The sequence below is a fragment of the Myotis myotis genome, unplaced genomic scaffold (assembly GCF_014108235.1).
Source record: "Myotis myotis isolate mMyoMyo1 unplaced genomic scaffold, mMyoMyo1.p scaffold_m19_p_1, whole genome shotgun sequence".
Classification (NCBI taxonomy): domain Eukaryota; kingdom Metazoa; phylum Chordata; class Mammalia; order Chiroptera; family Vespertilionidae; genus Myotis; species Myotis myotis.
Window position 1 is genome coordinate 34,022,708 of NW_023416313.1, and position 22,720 is coordinate 34,045,427.

At 37.7% G+C, this 22,720-nt stretch overlaps 1 protein-coding gene across 8 annotated transcripts in view; it reads left to right on the top strand.

Annotated features, from left to right (window-relative positions):
- The first annotated feature begins 8,222 nt into the window (after positions 1-8,222).
- Positions 8,223-22,720, top strand: part of EXOC1 (exocyst complex component 1) — a 52,643-nt gene continuing 38,145 nt past the window's right edge. For 5 of the 8 annotated variants that reach the window (XM_036334540.1, XM_036334513.1, XM_036334566.1 and 2 more), the window contains exons 1-5: positions 8,223-8,360; positions 12,731-12,864; positions 15,301-15,431; positions 18,510-18,669; positions 22,003-22,023. In XM_036334540.1, the coding sequence (XP_036190433.1) occupies positions 12,741-12,864; positions 15,301-15,431; positions 18,510-18,669; positions 22,003-22,023 (436 nt within the window). In that variant the 5' untranslated portion in view covers positions 8,223-8,360; positions 12,731-12,740. Of the gene's footprint in view, positions 8,361-9,192; positions 9,213-12,730; positions 12,865-15,300; positions 15,432-18,509; positions 18,670-22,002; positions 22,024-22,720 lie in introns of those variants that run through there. The other 3 variants (XM_036334531.1, XM_036334557.1, XM_036334522.1) reach the window with 2 other exon arrangements.

Consider the following 22,720-nt stretch of genomic DNA (forward strand, 5'->3'; position numbering starts at 1 on the left):
GGAATCGAACCTGGGACCTTTCAGTCTGCAGGCCGACGCTCTATCCACTGAGCCAAACCAGTCAGGGCACATTTGCCTTATTTTATGTTTCTTCTCTCTCCCCTTTGCATCCTCTGATAAGAATATTAAGCCATGTAAAAACACTTGTGGATATTGACAAACCCCATTATGTTTCACTGTCAAGAGAATAAGGTAAATTTTGTAGACATCCAGAGATTTCAGTAACAAATCTTTTACTTAAAGCATATTGATAGAAATTTGTTCCAGGTAAACTAACTTTTTATTGCTGGGCCTAATATCAACTTTTTGTACATTTTTCTAATATAAACCATCCCAGGCTGGACAACTTAGCAGACCACTTTTTACTGAATTTCTCCTAACCATGGTGCTTTTCTATTTCATGGTTTGACTATCCCTGTTTGCTTTCTACTGACTTTAAATATTTTGCCTGAAAGACTGAAGATCTGTGGAAAGATAGGTAGCAAGTTATTATGAAAGTACCAGATTTTATATACATTTCTAAGGGAACAACAGTCATGGGGACTCATTCCGTGCCTCTCCTAGGAAGTCCCTGACCCTTAAGGGCCTTCATTACTGGTAAAAATTAATCATCCACACTCACTGTCATTAAGTAATGATGGCAATAACAACAGCCTTGCCTTTGTACAGCTTAAGTGCTACTTATCAGAAAGTTATTGTTATTTGAGCACTTATTATTAGTATATGTGAAAATATACCTTCCCACCAAATTTTATCCATACAAATAGTAAAAACTTTATAACTCTTTGGGGAAAAGGAAATATACACGTTTGAAGCAGAGCATTCAACATTAAATCTTATTTTCAGCAAAAGTGAATATGGTCAAGCCTGTGTAGTCATTTATGTTTATCTTGACGTGTTTACACTGCTAGGGTGCAGGTCTAGGCTTGCTGATGGCATTGCTCCTGAATTCCCCAAGTGCAGAGAGTAGCAAATCCTATGGCCAGTGCTTGACCCGAGTCTATGAACAAAGTCATGCTAAGAATCATTAACCTCTACTTCAAGCCAAAACATGTAGACTTTTGTCCATTATGGCCAATTCCCAGAAGAGATTTAGAATTAGGTGAGAGATGATCTGTGTACTTAGAAGAGAATCTCTCCAAATGTTAATGGGGAGCGTAGCACTGTATCTGTTATTGTAATATCACCCCACAATATGTACATCGAATAAGATAGCTGCATTAAAAAAAGCTTTGAGATGCAATGTGATTTTGCAAGCCAACCTTTGCCTTCCTTGTCTCTGTACATCTTACTGCATTACTTCTCTATGTCAGATGTGCACCTATTATCTAGCTAATACTTATTTTTAATATTTATTTAATTAATAGCGACACAGGCAATTACCATCCTCATTTAGTAGCTCCCTGACTTCCTTCTATAAAGCTAAAAAAAAGTGCTGTGACATTCGCTCTCCTCCAGAACTGAACACAATTATGAAGTCTGTTCTTTGCTTATTCCCTTGTGATAGTTCAGGTATTACACTTGGAGTCAATGTGATGAATCTGAAGCAAGACCTGCTTAGAAGCTGTTAATGCTGTTTTGTTTTTAAAGATTATGGCTGAAATAAAAACATTTAGACATTGAAAAAAAGCTAAAAATAAATGGAGAGTGTTATGTGGGGATATTTACATCTGTTTCTAATAAAGCCTAAAACATATACCAATTGCTCTCTGTGCAAAGCAGTAGAGGCTCTTTCTCTCATGCTGTCACTGTTAAAGCCATTTACAAGGAAAGATTCTGGAAAGTGGAGCACTGTGATATTTACTGTTCCAAAAATATTACTTGGTGTTCTTTGTGTCCATGCTAATGGTCTGACTTGTCTGAAACATTGTTCATTCCTTAGATAGGAATGTGCACAACTGAATAACAAGAGAACAATGCTAAGAAATGGAAAGGGAAAAAATCAAAGTAACTGGAGTAATAAAAGTCCCCTAAATAGAGAATAAGAAAAAAATAAAATCGTGTAAACCCATATAATTTTCTCAAACATAAAAAGACCCCTTGGCTCCATAATCAAATTAAAATCAATCAGACTTAAATTAGGAGGCAGTTGGACTGCAGTAAAGTGGTCTATACAAAAGTCCTCTTCTGCCCAGCTGGTATGGCTCAGTGGTTGAGCATCCACCTGTGAACCAGGAGGTCAAGGTTCTATTCTGGATCAGGGCACATGATCAGGTTGCAGGCTTGGTTCCCAGTAGGGGGTGTGCAGGAGCCAGACAATCAATGATTCTCTGTTATCATTGATGTTTTTGTCCCTTTCTCTCTGAAATCAATAAAATAAAAACAATTTTTTTAAATTTTCTTCTGAGAGGTCCATGGAATTTCTCACTAATCAAAGTCCACGAAGCCAGTTGCACTACCCACCCAATGGTGCTTCATCAGGCAGAGTCCTGGAGGCAGTAGAACATTTCTGTCCTTCTTTCTCAGAGCTTTCAAGCTGAGGAGAAGGAGCTCCCCTTCATCCTCCCAAAGGAATGAAGTGAGTGCAGGTTACTCTGAGCGCTCTAGGATCAAGTCTCCACAAGCTTCACACCTCTGCTCTCTCGGAGCACAATACCGAGTGATTACTCTGAGGAAACAGTGAACTTCAGTAATCCTGCCAATATTGTTAAATCATCAATATTCACTACTTTCGACCATTTAGAAGAGACTTTTCCCTTGGATCCTATTAACAATAAGAGAATTATTTCAGGCTATCCAAATATGAGATTGCCTCATACATGATGTATGTTAATATATGCAGCCTTCTGTCTATGAAAGGGAAGCAGGACCTCAGGGCCTGAATGACTATTGTACATTGCTTAAGAATATAAATCTACCTAATTTAATCTTCTGAAGGAACCTGCACGTAACACTAGCTACCATCTATTGACTGCTTTCTATGTGCTAAGCAATGTGCCAAGTGCTTTACAGGGAATAGCAAATTGTACAAGGTCCCAAAAGATGGGGATTATTATTTTGAATTTACAGAAGCTCAGACGAGTTAAGTAACTTGCCCTGTGGTCTTTGAATCCGTAAAGACCAGATTTGAACTCAGGTCTGCATGACCCCAGTGACCATGTACTTCCCACTGTTTTATGTTGCTTCTCAAGTCTAATTCATGCAAATAACTCTGGTAACAGAAAGAGATATTCATTGAAAAACTATGTGCCTACTACATGTCTTTGAACTGAATAATTAATTTGTGCCTCTGTTTTGTAGTCTTTTAAATGAGGATAATAAAAAATTCTTGCCTCATAGGGCTGTTGTGAGAACTACATAGTTAATACATGGAAAGCACTTAAAATAGTACATAGAACATAATAAGTGAATTGGTTTGAATTCTAAGAACTGGGAATACATCATGAACAAAAGAGATAAATGTCCTTGCCTTCATAAAGCTTCATTCTAAAGAAAAGGAAAGAGCAAATAAACAAACCAACAAACAAATATATGTCAGGATTTAATATCATAACATGTCAGGATGTAATAAGTATCATGAAGAAAAACAAAGCAAAACAGGAAGGCAAGAATGCTATGTTGGGGCACTATTTTAAGTAAGGCAATCATGGAAGACCTCATTAAGGTAACACTTGAATAAAGACTTAAAAGGGATGCAGTCATGCACCACAAAGATATTTAATTTTTAAAAAACCATTCTAAGCAGAGGGAAAAGGAAGCGCAAAGATCCAGTTTGCCCAGACTTTTCAAGGAAAAAGCTCTAAGGAACTAAAGTAGAATGATCAAGGGGGGCGGGTGGGGGTAGTAGAAAATGAAGTCATGGTGGATGGAGAAAGGGGCTGATTGTATGGTGTTTTATAGGTTATTGTAAGAACTTTGGTTTTTACTCTGAAACTATTGGATAGTTTTTAGCAAAGTGCAACATGATTGCCCTTGTGTTTTAAAAATTATCCTTCTGGAAGCTTTGTTAAGAATAGACATTAGAAAGAGTAGTAAAACAGAATTAGTTGGATGCAGTAATTCAGGAGACACATGTTGGCAATAATCAAAGAATAGCAATGGGGATGGCGAGTGGTAAGATTCTGGACATACTTTGAAGGTAGAATCAATAAGATTTCTGGAAAGATTAGATGTGGGATGTGAGAGAAAGAGATGCGTCCAGGACTGGCCTGAGCAGCTGAAGAGAGAGATACCATTAACTCAAACTCAGGGAGAAGCAGTGTTTAGAAATCTTGTGTGCATCCTGCTATATCCTTCCAGCCTCACCTCTTTTTCCAAGTGTTGTGCAATGATCAACTCTGCGCAAGCATCAACTAGCTTCTCTCAGGAGCAACATAACATCACCTTGCCTCTCTCACTCCCTGCCCACTACTTGGGATACCTACAGAAACCAGCTCTGCACACTCATGTGCACCTAGAAGCATGTGGTACAACCTTGACCAATGGTAGAAAAAAACTGATGGATAAACACTTTCCTCTTCCTTCTTCACTCCAGTACAGAATCACGAGGCTTCTCAGAAGGTACCACAAGATCAACCAATCAGTTGCCCATGGCATATATCAACTGAACAATGCATTCTTGTACTGGCTTTTCCTTCTTGTCTGTTTTGTTTACTCTGAGCCCCTTATTCAATTCTCTGAACTCATATTCTCAAGTAAACTACCTTTGTCTAAAGCTCTGCATTCAATGGAACTGTGGACACCAAAAGTGGCTCTAGAAAGCAAACCCTCAGTCTGGGATTTTGGAAGCTGAGCCTACAAACTGGTCACAAGACAATAAGGACCCCGCCCCCCTGCTGGTTTTAAGTGTTTGGTGGTTGAAAATGGAAAGTGGTGATGATCCCTAACATACAGCAGCATCACAATTACTCAATTGTAGCAGATTGAAATTCGGTGCAGACAGAAAATGATTCATTGGATTATATTGAGCATTCTGAAAGCAATGATAATTATAAGGGATGCTGACTTCTGTTAACTGCTTTGGAGATCTTAACAAAGGAAAATGATGGTCTCAGTTTGGCCAGCAATCAAATCATGGCACACTGTGAAAGCAGGATAGCCACTGAGAAGCCTGTGCTAAAAATCAGCCCCAATATATAATCATAAGGGTGGCAGGTCTGCAAAGGAGTCTTAATGCACAGCCTTGAAACATCACCCATTGTCAACTCCAGGGCCCTACTGTGAAAATGATAGGACTTTGAAACCTAGAACGTGGACATTTGTGTGGACATGGCTTATAATTTTAAACCCTCGGGTTTTAGTCACCCAGTGTGCCAACAGCCCCTTTAGTCTTTTGTTGTTGTTGTTCCCTTAGTCCTGACAAAGGAAAGCAGCCTCTCCTTGTCTGGAAATGCTGCAAAGTATATATCTGAGGAAAGTGCCTCCTAAATGACCTTATTTTTCTCAATATCCACACCCTCACTGACTTGAGCCTATAAGCAGGGTCCGATCTCAGCACAGCCTATGTTGGGGATTGCAATCCCTGCTCTAGAAAGAACTAGACCAGGGTTCCTTAATCTAGACCAGGGTTCCTCAATCTCAGCACCAGTGATGGTTTGGGCTGAATAATTCTTTGTTGTGAAGGGTTGTCCTGTGTATTATAGTTTGTTTAGCAGCATTCCTATCATCTACATGCTTGTAGAACACCCCCACTAATGAGAATAAAAAATGTCTCCAGGCATTTCCAAGTGTCCCCTGGGGATCAAAATCCCCCAAGTTGAGAATCACTGAATGAGACTAACTCAAAAGGAATTACCGAACTGGCTAATATGTACCAAGAGGAACCATGGGACTGTGTGAGAGTGACTATTTAGAATGTTAAACCAGAGGAATCAGGTTATAAGGCTGGACAGGGGTGAACTTATGACATGGGCCATTTACCTGTGATTTTAGATTTAAGGTTTTAGTAAGAACATCTGGGGTCAGTCCTAATATACAGCCTTGGTGTCTCCTTAAGCTTGGAGATGATGATAGTCTTTGCTAAACGAGATGTTAGAACAATTCTGAATCAACACTGAAAAAGAAATTAAAAGATTCAGGGAAGCCAGAATGTTAGAATGAATTTATTATGTGAGACTAAAGAGCCACCATTAGAATGTTTCCCCAAATAAACTACTGCACATAGCCTTTGTTTCAGCCTCTACTTTTTGGGGAATCCAGGAGGGAAGGGGAAAGTGGAGAATTTAATTTTTGGACATATAAGTTTGAGATGCTTAACAGACATCCAAATGGAAATGTTGGGGAGACAATAGATACACAATCTGGAGTTCGGGGAAGAAGTCCAGGCTTCTGAAATGCAATTCACTTTCCAACTTTGAAGAGGGATGTAAACATAAAGCTTTAAAAAGGGGGGAGACAATAGCACATGCAATTGTCACATAAAGTGTTTCCACAGTAAGTGTTTTGGGACCAAGCAGGAAGGACCTCAGGAGTATTTGTAAAGATAGGACTAGACACAGATTCTGTCTTAAAAGGGATTTAATTTCATTATTCAATAAAATTAAAAAGCATTCCAAGTAGCACTGACTAGAGCATATTGATATCAGTGGCAAACATGTCCCTAGTTCTGCTGATTTTTCCACCTAATTATATCTTTAGATAAAAACCGGAAAACATTGCACAGCTCATTTGTCTCTTTCTCGGTGAATAGATCCCTGACAGAGTGAGTTATTACCTCTTTTGCATTCCCATGGAACTTATCTACCTCTGTTGTTGGGTTTACCACACTATACTGCAATTTATCTACCTATTTAATTCTGTCTCCCCAATGAGAGTGTGCCCTCTTCTTAGTGGGATCTCTGTCTTTGTATCTCCAGCACCAACACAGTGCCTGGCATAGAGGTGGCACTGCTTGTCAAATAAATGAACCCATGCATGAATGGATCCCTGCAGAACCCTTGCAAAGCACTGCTTTTGCACTGGAGCAAAGAAATCACTCCTTTGAATTCCCAACACCTCACTTTGGTCAATTACTTTTTTTTATTCTATACTAGAGGCCCAGTGCACGAAATTCGTGCATGGGGGTGGGGGACGGAGGGCGTCCCTCAGTTGGCCTGCACCCTCTCGCAATCTGGGACCCCTTGGGGTATGTCCGACTGCAGGTTTCGGCCTGATCATCCCTGCGGGAGTGGGCCTAAACTGGCAGCCAGACATCCCTCTCGCAATCCTGGACCGCAATCCGGGACCACTGGCTCCTAACCGTTCACCTGTCTGATCACCCCTAACCGCTGGCCTGCCTGCCTGATTGCCTCTAACTGCCTCTGCCTTGGCCCCACCAGCATGGCTTCATCTGGAAGGTGGTTCAGCTGTCCGGTCTAATTAGCATATTACGCTTTTATTATTATAGATGTATATGTGTGTGTATCTTGTTTAGCCCTACCATACTGTGAACTTCTTCAGGGCAGATTCATGTCTGAATCATCTCCCTCCGCTCTGGCTGCCCTTCCTCCATCAAAGGGCCTGGCATACAACAGGTGCCAAGATTATGGCGTAAATGAATCCCTTGCTTTGCAAACAACATTTGTATCATCTATACTTCTCAAACTTAACCCTGCATAGGCATCATCTCGTTAACACTTCATCGGATCTCTTTTTTAAAAAAAAAAAATTTTTTTTAATTAATTTCAGAGAGGAAGGGAGAGGGAGAGAGAGAAACATCAATGATGAGAGGGAATCATTGATGGGTTGCCTCCTGCACGCCCCCTACTGGGGATCCAGCCGGCAACCCCGGCAAGTGATCTGACCTGGAATCGAACCTGGACCTTCTAGTAACTAGAATCTAGTTCCTAGACCGAATCTCTGATTCTTTTTTTTTTTAAATATATACTTTATTGATTTTTTACAGAGAGGAAGGGAGAGGGATAGAGAGTCAGAAACATCGATCAGCTGCCTCCTGCACACCCCCACTGGGGAGGTGCCCGCAACCAAGGTACATGCCCTTGACGGGAATCGAACCCGGGACCCCTCAGTCCACAGGCCGACGCTCCATCCACTGAGCCAAACCGGCTACGGCCCGGATCTCTTCTTAAATAAACTGTTAGGTAAACAACTCCTCTACAGAGTGTAATAGCACCAGCGCCAAATCCTCAGGCGCCCAGGCAGTGTCTGAGCGACAGAAGCTGCCCCACGGCCTGAGGCCCATACGCCCCTTCCGTCGGGCCTTGCCCCGCCTCCCCACGCCCACCGCCGCCTCTTTTTCCTTCTCCGCCGGGTCCACTTCCGGCGTCGTTTATCACGTGCCCGGATGTGGGAAGTGGTGGCTGCACCGCTTCCCGTTCACTGCTCCACTGAGGGGCGCGTCTTAGGAGCGGCGGCCGCCCCGCCCCGTCGCCTTTCGGTTTGGGAGGACCCGCCTGGGCACCGCCGGGTCGGCCGGCCTCGCGGTAAGCCTCGGGCCGCGCTGCCCAGTCGTCCCGGCGGCGGACGGACGAGCGGGCCGCGGGCGCCGGGGTCTCGGGGCTGCTCCCCCGTCCCCTGCTGGCTCGGCGCCCGCGTCGGTACCTCTCGCTCCGCTCTGGCCGCCCTTCCTCTCCCGCCTGTGGGTCGGGCGCAGAGTCCGCCCGGAGCCTCCCCAGCTCCTCGCTGCCCTGGGGCCGGGAGAGCCGTCCCCACACATCCACTGTGGGTCCGCCCAGGAACCAGGTGTCATTGGGCGAACGACCCTGATCATGTGCTCTTGGGCTCGGACCCGGGCAGGAGGGCGTGACAGCACCTTCCCCTTCTTTGTCCAAATACACATTTTCTTCTAAATCTCTTAAGTGCGTTTCCCTGTGTCCGTGCACGGCTTTCTCCGCCGGGTGACGGTGCTCCGCGGGCTGAGATGTCTTGATGGCATGCGGGGCCCAACCCACCCGGACGCTCACAGGGACAAGCTGTTTGCCAGGAAATGTGCTCATCAAGCGGGATTTCAGGAAACGAGAGCCAGCATAGAGTGTATGACTGCCCCTGGAGCGCGGTCAAACGTGGGTTCTTAAATCTGGAAAGTAACTTCAGAGGACAGAGTGATCTATCCACTGCTTTACAGAAAGGTGCTTGTAAAGGCTGTAAGAGTTCATCGCGTGACCCTTAGGATGTAGATGCCATGGAGGCACTGGTGGTGGTGTCTTCAGGAACTAGTCTGTCGTGTTCATCGCTGTAACCTAGAACAGTGCCTGGCGCACGTAGTATGACATCAGTATTTGCTGGATGAACGGGGGCCACCTAGTGCCTTTCCTTATGCCTAACTCCTTTATGAGGTATGGCCAGTCCTCTTTTTCTTTTTCTACCACGAACCATATACGTAGTCAGTTGTTGCTTTTAACCAGAGAGGAACTGTGTGGTAAACATTGGCCGCTAATGGTCATTCATCTGGCCGGTTTTTACCACTCAGTTCAGGTTACCGCAGGAGGTGTTCGTTGAATACCTACTAAGAAAGAACACAGAACTATGCCAAAGCGCGTCTTTCCTTCTCCCCCTCCCTCCCCTCCTCCCCCTTCTCTCTCTGTGTCTCTGAAGAGTCGTTGAGATGCACAAGCTTACACGCTCATGAAGCAGTTTGCAGCAAGTGCTTGACTGCTTAGTAAGTACAGTGAGTGCCACAGCAATGGAGAGATCAATTTGGAATAAGATCTTTATTGAATCAACTTTACGTAAACAGTGAAATATAATTAGGGGTTGGACAGGTGATATTCCCCACATGGAAAAGCACCTAAGCAAAGATTTAAAGACCAGAATGAACAGCAGGGCTTGGAGTGGAAGGTTTGTATTTGGGAACACTAATAAGGGCTGAGCAAGAGCGTGTTTTAATGAAAGCTGTGTTTTAATATTCCTAGTTTGTTGAGTGTTTGGGGGTTGTGGAAGCTTGCAAAGAGATAACCAGATATTGTACTGTTAAATAAATGTAATTGATGTGAACCTGGATTAGTGCGTTGACAGTGGGAACAAAATGGTGTCGATGAGGGGAAATAACAGAATGTGGTAGCAGATTTCATGTTGACAAGGGAGGAGGAGAATCAAATATGACAGATCAAAATCTGGACACTAATAGTCACACTAAATGCCATCAAGAATCTCAGCCCGTGGAGCACTGTCACCCAGCGGAGAAAATGAACCTGGACATTTGTTTACAGATGTGAGAGTTGGGAAGATGGAACTTAGCTTAGGGAAGTTAGCATTGTCATGTTATTTGGTTTTCATTTTAGTTAATTTATTAGATGCCTACTGTGTCCTTGCCAAAGGAATACAAAGAAAGATGAGTAAGACATGGTCCTTGTCTACAAGGAGCTACTTTTAATGGGAGGAGAGAATACAACTAGCTAGAAAATATAGTTTTAAGTGCTGTGTTAGCAGAGTATAGAGGAAGTGTTAGAGAAGTGGAAAGAGAATTATTCATTGTGTATGTGTGACTGCTTCACAGATTTTGAGGGATGAGTTGGACTTTCCCAGAGAGAAAAGAATTCCAGAAAAAGGAAATTGCAGTAATAAAACCTAGGGATAGAAAGAAAAGTAAACTGGCCAGTATCCTGTGTGGCTTGGGAATGGGGTGGAATAGAACTTTTAACACAGATGTAGGCCCTATAACATATTAGGGAATTGGTAACAAGGGCATTTTGTAATAAGTGGAATGGAGGTTAAGATGGGTGAAGATGGAGAGAGGTGGAAAGAAGGCAATTGGTAAAAATTGTACTTCATGGCTTCTTTATTCTCTGCAGAATAGATGAAGTCATTTGCAGAGAGAGAGGAGGCTGGTACTGGAGTTGGGGGTTGGAAGAAAGAAATAAGGATTTGCAACACTAGTGGGGAGCAGGAAGAGGAATCATTGAAGGAAGTTTTAAAGAATTGCTGAGCAACATTGAAAGTCTAGCTTTGTTTTTTGGATTTAGATATTTATAACGAATACAGTGAACACGGACATGTGGCCTTTTTAAGTGGTATATGGTAGCACAAGAGAAGTGGGGAAATATATACTGTTTATGGAGATTTATAAACAGAGTGAACTTATCTACAAACAGAGTAAGATCTTGAAGGGGTAGTGTGGATGTAGAGAAGTGGACACTGTTCCCAGGCTAGGTTTGAAAAGAAGCTTCGGAGAGGTCAGATAGACAAAAGAGGAAGGAGAAGGAGGTCTGAAGACTAGAGGCTGAGATGAGGAGAAAGAGGGAATATCTAATTTTTGTAAGAAAAGCAGTTTTTTGAGTTGGAGCAAAGACAAAATTTTCACAGTAAAATAAAGGAGATACCTTGTTTACAAGTCTCCTTGTGTTATAAAAATTCATTCTATGTCATTTACTTAAAATATACTTTCTTCATTTTCTATAGAAATGGTATCAGAAGTAGAAGTTAATTTCCTAAGCAAGCTCACATACATGAAATACTGCACTTGCATTGGAAAATAATACTATATATTCACACACACTATATATATGTATATATACGTATAAAGATACCTTTCAAAAATAAGATTAAAAATATTTTAAAAAATATTTAACTCAATCTGGTATTTTTAAAAACACGTTGAATAACATGAGAAAAAGGAGATAAATGAAAACCTTTTTTTAAAAAAAATCCTTACCCAAGGATATTTTTTCCATAGATTTCTAGAGAGAGTGGATGGGGGTGGGGAGAGAAATATCGATCAATTACCTCCCACACACACTCCCCTGGGGTTGAGGAACCTGCAACCAAGGTATGTGCCCTTGACTGGGAATCAAGCCTTGATTCTTCACTGCACAGGCTGGTGCTCTAACCACTGAGAAACTGGCCAGGGCAGAAACCTATTTTTTTTAAAGCATCTTTTTTAAAAAAATATATTTTATTGATTTTTTACAGAGAGGAAGGGGAAGGGATAGAGAGTTAGAAACATCGATCAGCTGCCTCCTGCACATCCCCATGTACAAGTTTTTGTGTGGACATAAATGTTCAATTCTCTTGACTATATACCTAGGAGTAGAATTGCTGGGTCATTTGTTAAGTCCACATTTAACTTTTTGAGGAATCGCCAAACTATTTTCCAAAGTGGCTGCACCATTTTATAATAGCCAGTATGAGAGTTCCTTTTTTTCCACATCTTTACCAACCTTTGTCTTTTCACTGTTACCCACCCTAGTAGATGTAAAGTGATAGGTATCTCATTGTGGTTTTGATTTAGATTTTTCTAATGTTAATGATGTGGACCATCTTTTCATGTGCTTAAAATCCTTTGCTTGCCTGGCTGGTGTGGCCCAATGGTTGAGTGTCGACTCAGGCACCAAGAGGTTGCTGATTCCATTCCCGGTCAGGGCACATGCCTGGGTTCCAGGCTCAATCCCTGGGAGAGGGCATGTAGGAGGCGCTGATCTAGGTCTCGTTGATGTTTCTATCTCCCTCTTCCTTCTTCTCTCTGAAATCAGTAAAAAAAAATTTTTTAAATCCTTTTCTCAGTTCTTAATTGGGCTATTGGTCTTTTTACTGTTGAGTTGTAATTGAGTGGTAAGAGATCTTTATATAAGAAATTTATATTTAAAGATTGAGCATGAGTTTTTAAAGTTTTTCCTTAACTTTTTATGTTATATTATAATATTTGGTGAGCACTTCCAAAGATTTTAGAGTTTGATAACACTGGATCTCTAATTTCTTTTTCAGCTTTTTATTTTTCTGATGTAGGTATATTAATGTATTAAATCATTCTCCCTATGCTTATTAGCCATCAATAAGATAATTTTTATCATAAATGGAACAATGTAAGGTAGAATGATTTTGAGAATGAACTTAATATATATATTCCGAATCTTTTCAGCTGAGTAAAGATGACAGCAATCAAGCATGCATTACAAAGAGACATTTTTACACCAAATGATGAACGCCTACTGAGTATTGTCAATGTCTGCAAAGCAGGAAAAAAGAAAAAGAACTGTTTTTTGTGTGCCACAGGTGGGTATATAGTAAGAAAAAGTTCTTGTTTGGCATTCTTTTATTTTCTAGAGGACTTTCTTTTCCTTTTTAAAATATTCTCGTTGTTTCTCTAGCTGAAAAATTGTTGGACCAGCAAATTTATTCTTAAAAAAATTTTTTTAAATGAGTATTGAGTAGATACAAAAGAATTTCTATTTTATATATATAAAATGAAAACTAACCATACCATGATACTTGGGTTTTTACAGACTATTAATACTTTCAATCTGGTGGTTGTGAAATAGTATTTCATTGTGGTTTTAAATTGGATCTCCTTAATTAATAATGAGATTGAGCCTCTTTTCACAAATGTATTATCTATTTAGTTTCCTTGTCTAAGAAATGTGCCTGTTGGCCCTGGCCAGGTATCTCAGTTGTCTGGATAAGTCAAGTTGCGGGTTCGATTCCCAGTCAGGGCATGTACAGGAATCAATCAATAAATGCATAAATAAGTAGAAAAACAAATTGATCTCACTCTCTCTCTTTCTCTGACTCTATCTCTAAAAATCAATTTAAAAAAAGAAATTTGCCTGTTAAGACCTTTTTCTCATTTTTCTGTAGTGTTGCTTGTCCTTTTGCTGTTTTAAGTTCTTCATATAATCTGGATACTAATCCTTTGTTGTTTATATGCATCCCAGTTAGTGGCTTATGTTTTCACTTTTTATGATGTCTTTTAATGAAATTTATTATTTTAAATGAAATCAAATTAATCAATCTGATTTTTTCTGTCTTTCCCTTTTGGTGTTTTACTTAAAATATCCTTCCCTATCCTAGAGTAATGAAAGTTTTCACCTATATTATTTTCTAAAAGTTTTATAATTTTACCTTTTACATTATAGTCTTTAATTTGTTGTGTTCATGTTTGTAGTGATGAGTGTGAGTGTGAGTGTATCTGTTTCTGGGTTTTTTCTTACATTTAGTTTTTATTTTATCTTGTTTGGTACTTTATTCTTTCACCTAAATTTTAGAATCAACTTGTCAAGTTCCAGATTTTGTTGGGATTTTTATTGGAATTGTTTTGAGTCTGTAGTTCACTTTGGAGAGATCTTGCATTTTTAAATTGAGTCTTCTCCAGGAACATGGTGTAGTTCTCCATGTATCTGGGTCTTTTTGTAATGCCTTTCAGTAAGGTTTATGGTTGTAAAGGCTTTATTCCTAGATTTTTGATCCTATCATAGCATTAATATACTTTTTAAGACTTTATTTTTTAGAGCACTTTAAGTTTACAACAAAACCGAGAGGGAGATAGAAATTTTCCATATACCCCTTCCTGCCCCCACACATACATAGCTCTCCCTTTATTAATACCACTCACAATAGTGGTATATTTGCTACCAAAACAAACCTACACTGACACATCACAGTCACCCAAAGTCCATAGTTTACCTTTAGGATTCACTCTTGGTATTGTACTGTCTGTGGTTGTGGACAAATGTATAATGATTTATATCCATCATTAAAGTATCATACAGAGTATTTTCCCTGCCCTAAAAATCTTCTCTGCATTCTGTCTGTTCATCTCTCCCTCACTCCTGGCAACCATTGATCTTTTTACTCTCCATATTGTTGCCTTTTCCAGAATGTCGTATAGTTGGAATCACACAGCATGTAGCCTTCTCAGATTGGTTTCTTTCACTTAATACTATGCATTTAGAGTTCACCCATGTGTTTTCCTGGCTTGATAGTTCATTTCTTTTTAGTTCTTAATAACATTCCATTGTCTGGATATACCACAATTTATCCACTCACCTACTGAAGGACATCTTGGTTGCTTTCAAGTTTTGGCAATTATGAATAAAGCAGCTATAAACATCAGTGGGTAGGTTTTTGTGCAGACATTTGTTTTCAGCTCCTTTGGGTAGATGACAAAGAGCACAATGGCTGGATTGTATGGTAGGAGTATATTTAGTTTTGTAAGAAACCGAGAAACTATTTTCCAAAGTGACTGTACCATATGCATTCCCACCAGCAATGTATGAGAATTCCTTTTGCTTCACATCCTCGCCAGCATTTTGTGTTGTCAGTGTTTCGGATTTTGGCCACATTAATAGATGTGTAGTGCTAGCTTATTGTTTTAATTTGTGGAACATGTTTTCATATGCTTCTTTGTGACCTGTGTCTCCTCTTGGTGAGGTGTCAAGGTTTTTGGCCCATTTTTTTAATCAGCTTTTATTTCTTGCTGAGTTTTAAGAGCATCATTTCTCAAGCAATCTGCCTCTGCCCCTCTAGTATGATTTAGAATTTTTCATTAGTATTCTGAGTATTCTTCAGTCATAGCATTTGTTATGAAATATTGCTCCTTTTTTAGTACAGTGTATAAGCACCTGACAGCTATATTTGCAATGAGTGAATGAATGAATGACAAATGAGTAAGTGAATAATATTTCTAATGTAAGTGTGTGTTTCATTCAACAGTGACAACTGAACGCCCTGTGCAGGTGAAGGTGGTCAAAGTCAAGAAATCTGATAAAGGAGATTTCTACAAAAGGCAGATTGCTTGGGCCCTTCGAGACCTTGCTGTGGTAGATGCCAAAGATGCTATTAAAGTATGGGTTTTTTTAAGTGCTTTCTTTTTTTTTATTTTTTTTTTACCTGTGTTCAAAGAGTGTCTTTCATTTTATGGCATAGTATTATGTCTTTTAAAATGGTCTAATCTTGCTGTTTTGTGATCCACTGGTCCATCAGCTAAATAAGAATTAGTCTAAACTGTATCATTCAACTTTCCATTCTCCCATTCCCCACTCTTAGGCTACTGAAAATAAGTACATATATATGTTTGCTTCATTGTTTTTGCTTTTTTTGAGCTACAGTTATGTTTGTGTATAAGACATAAACTAGAGCAAAATAACCTTGAATCTGTGCATATGAGTCAGGTATACTTAGTATAAAATCCATAAATTAGTACAGATTTAAAACAGTGTATTGTTGTTTTTTAAAAAATCATTGTTCCAGGAAAACTTAGTTCAAACAGACATGTAATACATGTTTTCCTTAGTCCTCATGAATTAATATGGAATCACCAACTGAAGCACCTTTTGAGGCCATCGTCTGATGTTTGTGGCTCGATTAAAGGAAATGATAGTGAGTTACACACCTTATTTTAAGGAATTTCAAGAATAAGATATAAGAATATAAATATTACACCTTTCATTTAAGCCATATTCAAACTCCAAGAAAGTTGAATAAGATGATAATCATGTTAAAGGGCCACCTTTATTACTGACAATGCATGGATTTCCACAGCAATACCTTATTCAAAGAAATCAAGGAGAACTCCTCTGATTAACTTAGGGGCTTCCCCTCCTCCTCTTCCTCTGCAGCCCAAAGGCAACCCCAGAGCTCCAGAGAATGCTTGGTACCACATACACTGGCACTGTTGATGGGGCTAGCAGCACGGTTTGCATTAATGTCACTACAGGTGCCCTTTGATTTAACGCTTTAAGTCTCATACATTTATTAAAAAGACACAAAGAAGTAAAAACTACCTCTGTAGAGTAATCTGATAACATAAAATTCTCATTTTATTCTTACCCTGGTACCAATCTGTGAGGAACTGAAAACTAGACAGAATGACAGGCAGTTGAGTCAGGTGAAAAATAATTTTCTAATGAAGCTAAAACAACTTTAGGAGAGCCCTGCGTATCTGTAGACTTCAGATTTCTTTCAAATATAGAAAATGCCTTTAAGTACAAACTAGGCCTTTGCTTTTATTCCTAAGGAGCACCCCGTTTTTAGAAAACTACAGAAACAGGGTTTTGCGGGTGCTTTGAGTGTATGTGTATGTTTGGAAAGAAAATTAAAATGGGATTTAAAAAATACTTTAATAAATTATTTAACAAATAATTTTTGTTACTCTGGGGAGGGATCAAGAGTAGAGACTCTTTTGGTAGGTTTCTGTTTAAGAGAAAATACTTTAAGGGCCTTTTAGAAACTTACCTTTATTGAAAAGCCTTTTTTCCTTCAATAGATTTGCACTTCATAACCCCATTGACTTGCATAATTCGCTAACTTGGCTGAATGCTTATTGGAATGCTTTCTCACAGATGACGCCTCATTGCTGACTTGCTTAATGGACTTTTTTATTTTATTTTATGTAGGCACCTTGATGTGTATATGCTATATATGGATATAAAACATAAAATTTTTATACCTAGCCTAACATTAGGCATTTAGTATCACACATTGATTTGTGTGAGTGTTGCCACTGGAGCACTCAGCTTGTTTTATGGCATTATGGGAAATATTCCCAGAGAAGAGACCATTTCCCATCAAGTTTCATATTAGTTGCCAATACTCTTAGATTTTTTTTTTGTAAGTAATAATGCAACTACCTATTCATTGTAAATGTAGGTTTTTAATCTTTTGACATTCAGTTCTGTTTATTGAGATATAAATTAAATTAGTAGTTCCATGCTACTATAATATGATAGTGCCATGCACGGGTCAAATCCTGATCCCTAAATTATCTCAAGTCTTCACAGTATAAGTCTGATATAACTGCTCTTGCCTTTAAGGTTTTTATTTATATTTTGTTCCCCCTAAATAACACTTTAAATTAATTGAATATATTAGCCTTCTGTAAACTATTAACATTTGAGTCTATTTTTTTAAAATTCTTTGGATATGAAGAAAAGTATATGTCCATATGTTTTCATTTTTATATTGTAGTAAAGTAGTTTTACATTCAAGGGAGAATTAGCCTGGCATGAAATTATCGTTATAATATGGCTCAAGAGACATGTAGAAATTATAGTGCAATTTCTTCACATCAGATGAGCTTCTTTTTGACTTTTGAGACACCTTTAATCATTCTCTATTTTCAGAATTGAAAACAGTTAGGGGCAGTCTCTGCTTTTTTCCTGACCTGTTCTAGAGAAAACCACATGAGGATATAGATTGTATTTTTTCTTATATGTTATAATTAGAGACATATTCTTTATCAAGGAAGTAGTGTCAAATCATAGTTATGAATAAAGTACATTACCAAAGAAGAGGTAAAACTCTAAAACCCCATAGGCAATTTAAAAAGAAAAATTAGGTCTGCATCCAGTGATGGCAAACCTATGACATGCGTGTCAGAGGTGACACGTGAACTCATTTTTTTGGTTGATTTTTCTTTGTTAAATGGCATTTAAATATATAAAATAAATATCAAAAATATAAGTCTTTGTTTTATTATGGTTGCAAATATCAAAACATTTCTATATGTGACACAGCACCAGAGTTAAGTTAGGGTTTTTCAAAATGCTGACACGCCGAGCTCAAAAGGTTCGCCATCACTGTCTGCATCAAAGCTAGAGACCATTGTAACTTTGCAGATTAGGAAGCTGAGACACAAAGCCATTAAGTAGACATCCTATACTTTTACTCATAGAATTCAGGGAGACAGGAAGAAAATGACCAAAACATTGTGTTGTTTTTAATCTAGCTTCTTTTGGGAGGTAAACTGTTTTTGCTCTAAATTGAATTCTCTGAGCCTTTCTCTATAAATCACTGATTTTTAATGGTGATTTTTTTTTTTCTAAGAACAGCCTCAACTTCTTTTTGTTTTATTGAAATGTCAATTTTACAGTAATGAAAATGGGATATAATTAAAAACAATATCTTGTATATTTTTATTTCAGGAAAATCCTGAATTTGATTTACATTTTGAAAAAATATATAAATGGGTTGCCAGCAGCACTGCTGAAAAGAATGCATTTATTTCGTGCATTTGGAAATTGAATCAACGCTATCTCCGGAAGAAAATTGATTTTGTCAATGTCAGTTCACAGCTTTTGGAAGGTAAAGTTAAATAAAAATGTCCATGTGAAATCAGTTTTATCTATAACTGAATATATAATTTGATTTTATTCAAAGTAATTAGAACACTGAGTTACCTTTTTGTAAAAGAATTTAAAGACAATTTTTATTTCAGAAGTGATTATTCATTATAGGACCATTATAGATAAATGATACATTAAATTAAATAAATAAAAATCACATAAACTTAATCCTCAGATATAACATTTTGTTAGAATTCTTCTAATCTATGCATATATACTTTTGCAAATAAAGAAATTTACATTGTTTTGTAACTTACTTTCTCATATAATGTATCATGAACATTTTCCATGTTATTAAATACCCAACCTTATTTTTAATTTCTTTCTTTTTTTTTTTTCTTGTTTATTTATTCTTTTACCCAACCTTATTTTCAATGGCACCATAGTATTCCATTATATGGGTATGCTATAATTTATTTAGTCATGTACTTTTAATTTTCCAATATTTGCTTTTTTTAAATATATATTTTTATTGATTTCAGAGAGGAAGAGAGAGGGAGAGAGAGAGATAGAAACATCAGTGATGAGAATCACTGATTGGCTGCCTCCTACACGCCCCACACTGGGGCTAGAGCCCACAACCTGGGCACATGCCCAACCTGGAATCAAACCATGCTCTCCGGTTCATAGATCGGCACTCAACCACTGAGCCAAACCAGCTGGACAAATCTTGGCTTATTTTAAAAAACTCTAAGATGAATATCTTTGTAGCTGTATTTTTGTGCAGAGTATAGTTGTATAGGTGTAATGGTTAAGAACACAACTCTGGAGGGAGATTGCCTGGGTTCAAATCCTGGCTTTGTCACTTACTAGCTGTGTGACTTGGATTATTCTGTGTTTCAGTTTCCCTCATCTAATAAATAGAGGTAATAAAAGTATCTACCCCATAGGATTGTTGTGAGGATTAAATTACTTAATATATAAACATGATTAGAGCAATGTCAGATATATAGTAAGTACTCAATAAATATTAGTTATTATCAGGATAAAATCCTTAGACATGAAGTTAATTAGGATAATTTTGATCAGTATGTCTTCAGGAATGTTACTACAGATTGTTTTGCGATGCAAGACAAAAACTCTACTGTTAATTATTGAAAATATATGAGATTTTATTCTTTTAAACTTTCTTTCTTAAAGATATAACGTTGTGAGAAAATGGTTCTCTATGCCTTGTAGATGCAATTTGTGTTATATTCTTTATCTCAAAAAAAAAGCAGTTGAAAGGACAGAGTTGTTGCTCCTCTTTATTGAGGAAAAAATTAGATTTGTCCTAAGTTGTATATTAACATTTAAAAATAGAATCTTCTATTTTGTCAACATCTGAAATTGCCAATATTCATCCAATCTGAACTATAAAAAGAGCAGTTTCAGATGCCTCAAACGATTCCTTTTCTTAGTCACTTGCGCCTGTCTTTTCTCTATGTTGTTTTACTTACTCTTTTTGTTTGGCCATGGGCCTTTCTCTCCTTAAATGTAGTATTCTTTCTCATCAGTTATAAATTAGTGAGCCCATTACTGTTTTCAGGCTTAATGCTTAGAACTTGCAGAGTCAGGTCACATCTGTTAGGCCTTGTGCTCCTTCCCCCAGTAAAGCTGGCCTGGTATAGCAGCCCTCAGAGTTGCCCTCTCACCAACATCAGAATCCAATGTCTTGGTGATAGAGTGTGTTGAGGGAATGACCTTCAAAAACTGTATGGTAGCTTGTCATGCCTTAAATAGTGGTTTAATTTTAACTGGCATGTATGTATGTATGTATGTATGTATTTATCTATCTTTTTATTTTTAAATTTCAAGGTTGAATATTCTGTTGAGTGAATTTCAAAGCTTTCTATCCTCTTTCCAAATATTACTTACCTCCAGATGTTATTTATTGCATAATATGTATTTTAAACCAATATATTTTATGAAGTCAACAATATGGGAAAATACATATCCTGCCTATATTTATCTCATTAAGAAATATTACCAAAATTAAAAATGAGAAGAATATTACTGTTATTGAGAATGAAGTGTCTATCTTAAAAAAAAGACAGTTTAGTTTTTCAGGGCTTAAAACAAAGGTGTAGACGTTTTCATTTTTATAAATATTAACCCAAATTGAGAACAATTTTAAGAATACTGAGAAGATCTTTAAGGATCTACTTTTGAAAATCACTTTCTATAAATCAAATAAGCATTGTGTTGGCTTAGTGGAATTCAGTTTACAAACCTGTTTTAATGGACTTTAAAATCATGGTCATTAATTCCCATTAAAAAAGAAATAGATGTCTCTAATCTTTGAGTGATGTTAGAAACCAAACAAATGATCACCATCTCCTTTTAAGAGATAATCATCCAAGTAAGTAAGACTGTTCATTGTGAATGTTAGCAGTAGTGATTTAGTAGTTTTTATTCTCAGCAGAATATAATTTTTAAAAGAGGACTTTGTGCCGAAACCGGTTTGGCTCAGTGGATAGAGCGTCGGCTTGCGGACTGAAAGGTCCCAGGTTCGATTCCGGTCAAGGGCAAGTACCTGGGTTGCGGGCACATCCCCAGTGGGAGATGTGCAGGAGGCAGCTGATCGATGTTTCTCTCTCATCGATGTTTCTGGCTCTCTATCTCTCTCCCTTCCTCTCTGTAAAAAATCAATAAATATATAAAAATAAATAAATAAATAAATAAATAAATAAATAAATAAATAAATAAATAAAAGAGGACTTTGTTAGCAGCTGAAGTAGAGTGAAATATTTGGTTGGCCTTTTCTTTTTCACTTTTGTAATCAGATTTTTTTTTAATCTTTGAGTTGAATCCTTAAATGCCAGCTCAAACTGATATCTTAAGTGTTTTTTAATTGCTTCAATTTTGTCCTTTCTAACAGTGTTTTATGACTAATCCTTTGTGAGGGTGTGTCAGTCCTGGTAAAGAAAGGTTTGGGCCTTGAGTGAAAATAACTAGACTAAATGCATGAGTCACAACTGACCTAAAAATAATCCCCAGGAAGTGATCTGTTTCCCAGTTTTCTCCTACAAGGACTAGTCAGTAGTGTTTCTTAAAAGACTAAGAGAAAATAGAAAGATAAATGTATTTTTAGTAAATGTCTGAAAATGAGTAAGAAAAATAAACTCTGGAAATGTAGCTTCTTATGGATTTTTCCACTTTGTAGTTAATTTTGATATTGTCTTTTAAACCTTGATTTATCATGAATGAAATATGGGTAGTATTTTAAATATTTAAGCCTGTATACTTTTCTACCCAGCTAATATTCTTTGCTTACTTTCCTCTGCTTTTTTCATACCTTTATACTCTCCAGAACTGCCTAAAGTTACAGAAGGTGCGTAACACCTTTTCTTCTTATTCTATTCTGTATATTTTTATTACTTGCCATTGTTATGTACTATTGGTTGCATATTTTATGAAATTGTGTTCAGGGACAAGTTTATTACTACAAAATCCATACTGTCATAAAATTAATGATACTATTAATTATTAATTTTCAAAGAACTGTTTCATGGGAGAGAAAATACTTCTGAAACAGTTATGAACTTTTAAAGTGTATATTTTATTTTTTAGTGTTTGTTTATCTTACATATCTACTTGTGTAAAGAGCTGTACAGAAAGTTTGGGATAGTCCCTGCTCCCTGGTGGCTAATAAGCTGTCACACATGACAGTTTAACATTTCCACAATGAGCTGAAATGGACTCATTCAAAGGACAAGGAGCTTGGTGATGCCTCTCTAAAGAACTTATATTTATATACTGTAATCTGCAATTGCCTGTACCAAAAGTTTTAGTTTCCTCTTTTTTTCTTTTTTTTTTTTTGGTCTCAGATATTAGCTAAATGTGCCTAATTATCAATTCTTTGTTACTTAGAAATAGCTGGTTTTTGTTGTAGGATGAATTAACATGTCAAGTCATACTGAATGTAAATATTTTCATAGAAAATAATGTATATTTAAAGCATCCAGAGTTTGTGATTTAAATTGTGTCCCATTGAGTTTATGAAAATCAGTAACTTTATTTAATAGAGA